Source organism: Grammomys surdaster, unplaced genomic scaffold, assembly GCF_004785775.1.
Source record: "Grammomys surdaster isolate TR1022 unplaced genomic scaffold, NIH_TR_1.0 349, whole genome shotgun sequence".
Classification (NCBI taxonomy): Eukaryota; Metazoa; Chordata; class Mammalia; order Rodentia; family Muridae; genus Grammomys; species Grammomys surdaster.
The window spans coordinates 775,334-783,957 of NW_021604768.1; the positions used below are offsets into that span (position 1 = coordinate 775,334).

At 43.6% G+C, this 8,624-nt stretch overlaps 1 protein-coding gene across 1 annotated transcript; it reads left to right on the forward strand.

Annotated features, from left to right (window-relative positions):
- Positions 1–960: 960 nt before the first annotated feature.
- Positions 961–8,479, forward strand: LOC114630982 (pyrethroid hydrolase Ces2a-like). The gene is made up of 12 exons (XM_028779305.1): positions 961–1,078; positions 1,614–1,818; positions 2,993–3,131; positions 3,976–4,109; positions 4,191–4,449; positions 5,551–5,649; positions 5,912–6,052; positions 6,172–6,252; positions 6,505–6,649; positions 7,044–7,181; positions 7,591–7,663; positions 8,071–8,479. The coding sequence occupies exons 1-12, from the start codon at positions 1,003–1,005 to the stop codon at positions 8,255–8,257; spliced, it is 1,677 nt and encodes a 558-aa protein (XP_028635138.1). The 5' UTR covers positions 961–1,002; the 3' UTR covers positions 8,258–8,479.
- The last annotated feature ends 145 nt before the right edge of the window (positions 8,480–8,624 follow it).

Genomic DNA, 8,624 nt, shown 5'->3' on the forward strand with positions numbered 1-8,624 from the left:
TTGTAAACTCAGGGTTGGAAATTTTTTGATATAGCTTGCTAGGACTTTTGATCAGAAACTTCTATTCTGGATATGCAAACTGAATCCCATTGCAGTCAGGTGGCAGAGGAGGTGGCAAGGTGCTTAGCTGTTTAAGGAGTTTGTTGGCAAGCATAACGACTTCTGTTTGATCCCTAAACCCATATGGTGGAAAGAGAAGTAACTCTTAAAAATTGTCTTCTGACGTCTGAATGTACATGATTGAAAGTACATATACACAATGCATAAGTAAATAATAGGAAACTTTAAAATGTTTGTTGATGGACAAATGACTGTTAAGTTGATCTAAACAGGATATGGGGCTGTGAGTAACCACATAATTCAGATGGAGGCAGAAGTGTTAGAACCTCAGTGTCTTTCAATGAAGTTATCATGACCTAAGAGGGGATGTGTATCTGTGAACCTAAGGTCACCATAAGCGACATGGGCATCCAGGGAGGACTCACTACTCTATGAGTGTTGTGAGCACAGAGGAGTCTTCATGGTGAAAGGCACACTTAAGCTTCTGCCCTTGTTCTTCTCTTTAAATTGGTATCACAACTGTATACCTTTTGACAAGAGCAACATGGCGTCTCCTGTTACAGCTTTCTGCTCCCTGCTTTTGACACCAACACCTGTATTGGGTTGGTGAGTAAAAGAGCCAGGGATCATGATGACTCTATGTTGAAGATCAGAGATCCTGGCATTCAAGAAGGACTTGAGATGCCATGCTGTGTCTGTTCAGAAGTCCAGGGAAGGAGCAGAAACGCCAGAAGTGGCTTTGCTCTGCCTGCTGGCTATTGGCTTCCTGTGGCTTCTGCCTTATCAGTTCTTCTGCAATAAGAACTTTGCCCCATCCAATCAAATGTCCACACCTACACCCATACAGGTACAAATTCCTGCCCGATCCAGGCAGATCTGTTCTGTTTCCTGCTGTGAGACTCCCATCTTGCAGCAGCAGAGGTTTACTCCTGAGATTCAACCATGCCATTTGCTAACCTTCCTGATTGGCTGTATGTTTTAACCTATGGGCTCCTTCTTGTCCTCCAGCATGTGCATGGTGAGACTATCTTAGAGAGCAGAAGGGAAATGGGTCAGAGCTGCCCCAGTTCTGTAGAATCAGAGGTTGAGTTTGTGGGATGGAAGGCAACAGGGAGGGAAAAGGAGCTGGTGGAGAATGACAGATGACAGCTTGGGGATTGTGTGCTTGCTAATGTCCTACCAGGACACACAGGGAACAAAGATGTCTGACATCAGCACATACTGAAGAGGCAACAGGTACAGAAGAACAAGAAGGACAGGTCCATGCTCTGTATGTGATTGTAACTAGAAATGCTACTGAACATGGATAATGACAGTAATTCCTTCATAATGCCAAGTGGCTCTGAGCCTGTCACTTTGTCATATATGGAATATCCCTATCAGTTTGCAAGGTCAGAGGAAAAGATATCTGTCCCTAGGTGATCCAGAAGACCTCATTCCCACATCCATATGCAGAACTGAAACAACCCAGCTTACCTTCCCCATGTATCACCTGATGACAAAGTAGAAATTCCCAAATGTGGTGACAGCTGATGACATCTCTCTACTTACAGGCCAGGACTCACACCGCCCCATCAGAAACACGCATATGGGCCAGGTGAGGGGCAGCTTTGTCCACGTGAAAGACACTAAATCTGGTGTCCACACCTTCCTGGGAATTCCCTTTGCCAAGCCTCCTGTAGGACCACTGCGCTTTGCACCTCCTGAGGACCCTGAGCCATGGAGTGGTGTAAAGGATGCAACTTCAGAGCCGGCCATGTAAGTTCTGGGACCTAGCGGACTTTAGGCCTGTGCTCTAGGCCACAGTGAAGGGCTTCCTCTAACTCAGCTCTATAGCAGTTTTCTGCCTATGCTGAAGGGCATCTCTATTGCATGTTTCTGACAAATGTGCTAAGGATTACAGTAGAAAAATGATGCCAGCCTGCTGGGTCAGAGATTCAAACCTGTAGGGAGTTAGTTGAAGGTACTGTAGTAAGAACAAAGACTATACTCATTCTTATCTGTCACTGTGATAATTCATTGTCCCTGTATCATTTACTAAGGAAAAGTACACATGCTTCCAACTGGAGACTATGTGGAATGAGGAGGTACCTTATTGGTACTTGGAAGAGAACTGAAGAATATCTCACTACCCTATAAAATGGTATTGTCCATTCATTCCTATAGTTGCTATGTGGTTATAATATCCCATGACCCAATATCTTTGTTTTATTTCTGTTGCTGTGATGACATATCCTTAGATAGCAAATTAGTGAAGACAAATTTTATTATGGCTTGCAGTTCAAGCATACAATCAACCATACGAGGGAAATCACGGAGTCAGAAATTTAAGAAAGCTGATGGCATCAAAGCCATAATGAGGAACAGAGTTTACAGGTCACAAGCATTCATACTAACCTTCATTTACCTTCTCCATTCTTATATAATCCAGCAGTCCCTTTATAGGGAATGGTTCCTCCTATCATGGACAGGTATTCCTATTGCAAAAAACATTATCAAGATAACTTTCCACTGGCATGCTGATCTCCCAACAGGATCAAGACAATCTCTTAGTAAGATACCTTTCCCAGGTGATTCTACAGTGTGTCAAGTCAACAATCAAATATAACCATCATGCCAAGATTTAGATTTTATATGCAGAAGGATTGAACATTGGAACAGAAATCATATAATCTTCAGTGAAGCTGTCAGAAATCTCCGTAAAGTAGCCCCCTGAATATTACAATATATGGCGAGGCCTCCATGACAAACTTTGTCTCTATTTCCATTTTCACAGGACTGGTGGCCTTTACTGTGGTAGGGACTTTAGAGTAGAATCATGTTAGCAAGCCACCATGGAAAGTAGCAGCTGTGGGTGCCTAAGAGAAAATTCAGACTAAAATATAGATTGACCACCACATACCTTGGAATTCCTGCCTTCCATTTTCACTAGGTGTCTGCAGACTGATATGAAGAATTTAGAGGGTACGAAGGAGATGAAGTTGATCATATCTCCCATCTCTATGTCTGAAGACTGTCTGTATCTCAATATCTACACACCAGCTCAGGCCCATGAGGGCTCAAACCTGCCGGTGAGTGTCAGGCTATGGCCATTGGGAACTGGTCATTTACTTCTGTGGAGGATGGGAAGGAACGAAATAATTCTGAGCTCCACTGTAGTTTAGATCCTGATTAGTAGTCTTACCTTACAGAGTTTAAGAAGATCACCTTAGCCCATGGTGAGCTGCTTGAATGTGTGTGTGTGTGTGTGTGTGTGTGTGTGTGTGTGTGTGTGTACGTGAGAGAGGGAGAGAGAGAGAGAGAGTAAGAGAGAGAGAGAGAGAGAGAGAGAGAGAGAGAGAGAGACTAAGAGTCCTAGGGCTCTGGAAGGTAAGAGAGTCTAGGTATTAGATTAAACCAGGAATTCTATCAATTTTGCACACCAATTCAGGATGGTACACAAAGGCTAAATATTGACATCACCCAAATTTCTAGCACCAAGTTAATTCTGCCAATTCTATCTGAAGCCAATTCTGATTAGTAATCAGGGAAGTCACTAAGGAAGACACTCCAGTTTTTGTTCTACTTAGATGAGTCTGAAAGTAAGAATGAATTTAATTTAGATCTGGAGTCTAATCCATGTTGAGATTTTCTGTTGGGGAAGCAGGAATGGAAACATGCTCACAGGCCTAAAGCACCTAAACATGCTCAAGGACTCTTTCATGGAGCCATTATGCAGAGTGGAGTGGCCCTGCTGCCTGACCTCATTTCTGACACTTCTGAGGGGGTCACAACAATCTGTGGCTCACTTCCTTAGATCCTGAGATCTGTTTGTAGGTCGACCTTCACAGAACAAAGCAGTTGATAACCTGGTGGACAGTGTAGATGAGCTTGGGATGTGTGTGGGCCTCCTGGCATCTGAGTGTCTGTCTCCAGGTGATGGTGTGGATCCATGGTGGTGCACTGGTTCTAGGATGGGCTTCTATGATTGATGGATCCACACTGGCAGCTACTGAGGAAATAGTAGTTGTCTCCATCCAGTATCGCTTGGGTATCCTTGGCTACTTCAGGTAAGCCTGGGACTGGGCTGGGTAATGGGGACAAAGTAGTACATGGGCAGCCATGAAATTCTTCTTCCTGCTTCTTCTCAGCACTGGAGACCAGCATGCCAGAGGCAACTGGGGATACCTGGATCAAGTGGCAGCCCTACGCTGGGTGCAGAAAAATATCGCTTACTTTGGAGGCAACCCTGACAGGGTCACTATAATTGGTGCATCAGCAGGAGGCACAAGTGTGTCTTCCCATGTTGTGTCCCCAATGTCCCAAGGACTCTTTCATGGAGCCATTATGCAGAGTGGAGTGGCCCTGCTTCCTGACCTCATTTCTGACACTTCTGAGGGGGTCTATAATGTAAGTGTCCTAAAGAACATCAGCCACTAAAATGCTACCTCAGTCATTGCCTCTGGAGATCTGGTGTTGAGCTAAGTGAATTTTATATATGCTGAACATGCTATATGACAGCAAATCTCTATCCTGTGGCTTCTGTCATTAGCAAAAACACTTATGCATTTTTTCTGAGTTGGTTTCTTATTGTTGTGATAAAGTTGAATACCAAAAGCTTTTTGGGGAGGAAATGGTTTCTTTCAGCTCACATCTTATGACCTATCTTGAGGAAAGTATTCACTCAGGCATGTACCTGGAGTACAGAACTTAATCAGAGGCAAAGGAGCAACATCCTTACTGGCTTGTTACCCATGGCTTCCTCAGTTTGCCACCCAAAACATGTGTCCATGGGTGGCACAGCCCACATGAGTTGGGCTTTTCTGCATCAGTCATTTCTCAGGAAAATGCCCAGATTTGCCTATGGACCAATCTGATAGAGACAATTTTTTCAGCTGAAGTTCCTCTTTCCTGATGATCACAGATTGTGTTGAGTTGAGAAAAAGAAATCTAAAGAGAACAAATGAATTGAGGGAAAGGGCCAGCTGGTAAAAAATATTTGCTGAGATTCCAAGTTTAAATCCTCTGAACCCATATAAAGGTGATGGTGGCAATAAGCGTCAGAAACCCCAGTTTTCTTATGGCAGTATGGAATACAAAGAAAGAAGCCTCCTGGTAAAGTTATAGGTCAGCTAAACTGGTGTAGACAGATGCAAACAAAGAATATGATGACATGTAGCAGCTGCAAATGTTTTCTGACCTTCATGGGCAAATTGTGCTATACCGTACCTATTGTCACTCATGAGTAACACACACACACACACACAGAGAGAGAGAGAGAGAGAGAGATACACACAGATACCAAAGTAACATCAAAACAATATGCAGGTAGAATGTTCTTTCCAAGCTGTCACCTCTGAGCAACAGAAAATGTGAAAACTTCCACACCCTCCTTTGATACACAACAAACATTAGGATGTGTAATTTGGTTGAAATAACTTCTAGTAGAATCATAGAAACTCTGCTCCCTGCTAGGAGGGACAAGTTAACCATTATCTGTTCCGTTTACAGACAGTAGCCAACCTATCTGGATGTGAGGCCACAGACTCAGAAGCCCTGATACACTGCCTGCGAGGAAAGAGTAAACAAGAGATCCTGGCTATTAACCAGGTTGGGAGAATTGTGTGTCTTTGAGGACCTGATGAACAGGATGTTGGATTATCATTACTTACTACTCAAATGTGCTATCTAATCTCTGGTTTGGTGTCCTTTCAGTACAGTGTGCACAAAGAACAAAACAAGCAAATTATTATGTCAAGTTTCTTCTAGAAACCCTGGCATTAGATAGGATATAGGGAATTGCTGTGGATAGTCATGGGCATTAGAATATTTATATGATTGATCTTCAGCGCTGACCATCAATGCTGTGTAGGTCTTCAAGATGATCCCGGGAGTGGTGGATGGGAAGTTCTTTCCCAAGCATCCTCAAGAGCTGTTGGCCTCTAAGGATTTTCATCCTGTCCCCAGCATCATTGGTATGACCACAGATGAATGTGGCTGGGGAATGCTCAAGGTGAGACCTGGTTCTAAGCCCCTGAGAACATAAAGTCAAATGGTGGGTACTCTGAACTCATAGATACCTTGATGTAGTTCCAAACCATCCAATACTTAAGAATATCCTCTGCCTCCCAGTTGATGGGCCTTGAACATATCATAGAGAAAATAACCAGAGGGACCCTGCCAGATGTCCTGAAGAGCACAGCAGCAAAGATGGTGAGAGAGACCTTTGCTCCTGTCCTGATAGAGAAGGTTCCTGTATATTTTTCACAGATTTCATGCACAAAAATAAAGTGTATGAGTGTGTGTGTGTGTGTGTGTGTGTGTGTGTGTGTGTGTGTGTTTCTGTGGGGAATCCATGAAAACCTTCTACTTTTTCCCCTACACCCTGTTTTATTGTTGGCCACATTCCTTACGTACAGGCTGCTGCCTACCTGTCATCATTCTTCCTGATTCCTTCTGGTATAGATGCTGCCTCCAGAATGTAGTGAACTGTTAATGGAAGAGTACATGGAGAACACTGAGGACCCAGAGATCCTCCAAGGACAGTTCAGAGAGATGTTGGGGGACTACATGTTTGTGATCCCTGCTCTCCAAGTGGCACATTTCCAGCGTGAGTACATCTGGGACTAGAGCAAGTAAGTAAGTGCTCAGATCTGAGGGACCCAGGTGAACTCTGCAATTTCCAGTCCAGGCCTATGTCTTGGTTAGGTCTCTTATGGCAGGCAACTTTCCTCCACTAAATATTTATGTCTAATGTAAAGGCTGGCATACTATCTAAGGCTAGAAGAGGAAACATGTTAGTTACCCTCAGTGTCTTACCATCTACTCAGCTGGGAATGCCAGGATCTCTGTTTAACAAAGGTTTCCCATGTCCAGTATTCCAGTCTAGATCTCACCACTCAACTGTGATTCCAGATAACTGTAGAGCAACATTTTTTGTTGCCAAAGGTTAGGCAGATAAGTTCCATATGAGAAATCATGTCAACATGTGTCCTCCCTTCAAGGTTCCCATGCTCCTGTGTACTTCTATGAGTTCCAGCATCTTCCCAGCTTCATGAAGCATTCCAGGCCATCCCATGTAAAGTCGGACCATGGTGATGACATTATGCTTGTCTTTGGTTCCTATTTGAGTGGCATAAATTGTGAGTCTTTCATGTTTTCCTAGAGCTAAATGGAACATCCAATGAATTTCTGAGTGATTATTGAGCTCTCTGTCCAATTGGGAAATTGAGAGACTTGGAGGAGACAGGAGAAGTTTTCTACATATTAGAGGTTTACAAAAATTCCCATGCTCCTTCCCTTAAACTATCCTAGAGTTAGAATATAAACCATTCCTACTTTGGCTTGCACTTGGAGGAGTGAGAGCACACGGCTGTTGAAATGAACCTAAGAAACATCAATTAGGGCTTTTGATCAATCCTGTATTCTGAGTGGGAGGGAAGAGGGCATAAACCAGGTCTAGGGTTTGCCCTCAGGATGTGATTTCTGTAGGAGAGCATGAGTTGGCTCCTGCATGAGGAGGCTAGTACTTGGTTCTCCATCTGTCTGCAGTTGACCTCACTAAGGAGGAAGAGCTGTTAAAAAGGAGGATGATGAAATACTGGACAAACTTTGCAAGAAATGGGTGAGAATACTTCCTATTCTCAACCTTGTTACAGTCAGGTCTAAGGTGTGCTCCATTAGTATGCATCTGTCCTTAATTGCATGATAGTCTTCAGTCCAGGGTACACTCAGGAAGATACTTTCTAGCTCTCATTTACTTTTCATCACAGAGACTGTGTAGGTGAGTCATAGTATTATGGTACTGTCCTTTAGATTATACCTCTGAGAGAGAGAGACCAAAAACTAGCCAGCAGCCCTTTCTGCACATGCATTAGACAATGGTGGTGACACTTGTGTCTATATTAGTACACCAAACCATATGTTTCCCCTGAGGCCCTTGGTCTGCTTATCCACTGCATTCATCAAATATGAGCATTAGGTTTTGGGTGAGAGACCTTCACTCTTCCTTGCTGGCTGCCATATCCACAGGAACCCCAACAGTGAGGGGCTACCCTACTGGCCTGTGTTGGACCAAGATGAGCAGTATCTGCAGCTGAACACCCAGCCTACTGTGGGTCAAGCCCTGAAGGCCAGAAGGCTGCAGTTCTGGACCAAGACTCTGCCCCAGAGGATCCAGGAGCTAAAGGGTTCTCAGGACAAGCATGCAGAGCTGTAGCATCCTGTGTCAGAAAAGGAGTGTGATGTTGAAAGCAGATAGGGTAATTCTGAAGTTATAAAGAACATTGATCTATAATCATTTGTTCCAACAAGAACATAAGCATTTCTAACCCAGAATTTGCTTTTTCAGACATGTATGAAAACCGCTCTGGGTATTATTCCTTATCATTCTGGACAAAATTTTATTAGAGTCAATAAAAGCTATCATATCAGTGTGGAAGTATGAGTGCAATGTACCTCCAACTTCTTTAACCCTTCACTGAACTAAGCTCCTCTTTCCTTCTTTCCTTCTTTCCTTTCTCTCTTCCTTACTTCCACCCTTCCTTCCTTCCTTCCTTCCTTCCTTCCTTCCTTCCTTCCTTCCT

Coding starts and splice junctions, on each gene's coding strand:
- LOC114630982 (XM_028779305.1), top strand. CDS start 1,003: ATGCCATTTGCTAACCTTCCTGATTGGCTGTATGTTTTAACCTATGGG. Junction 1,079..1,613: donor TGTCCTCCAGCATGTGCATG/GTGAGACTATCT, acceptor CTCTACTTACAG/GCCAGGACTCACACCGCCCC. Junction 6,650..7,043: donor CCAAGTGGCACATTTCCAGC/GTGAGTACATCT, acceptor CCTCCCTTCAAG/GTTCCCATGCTCCTGTGTAC.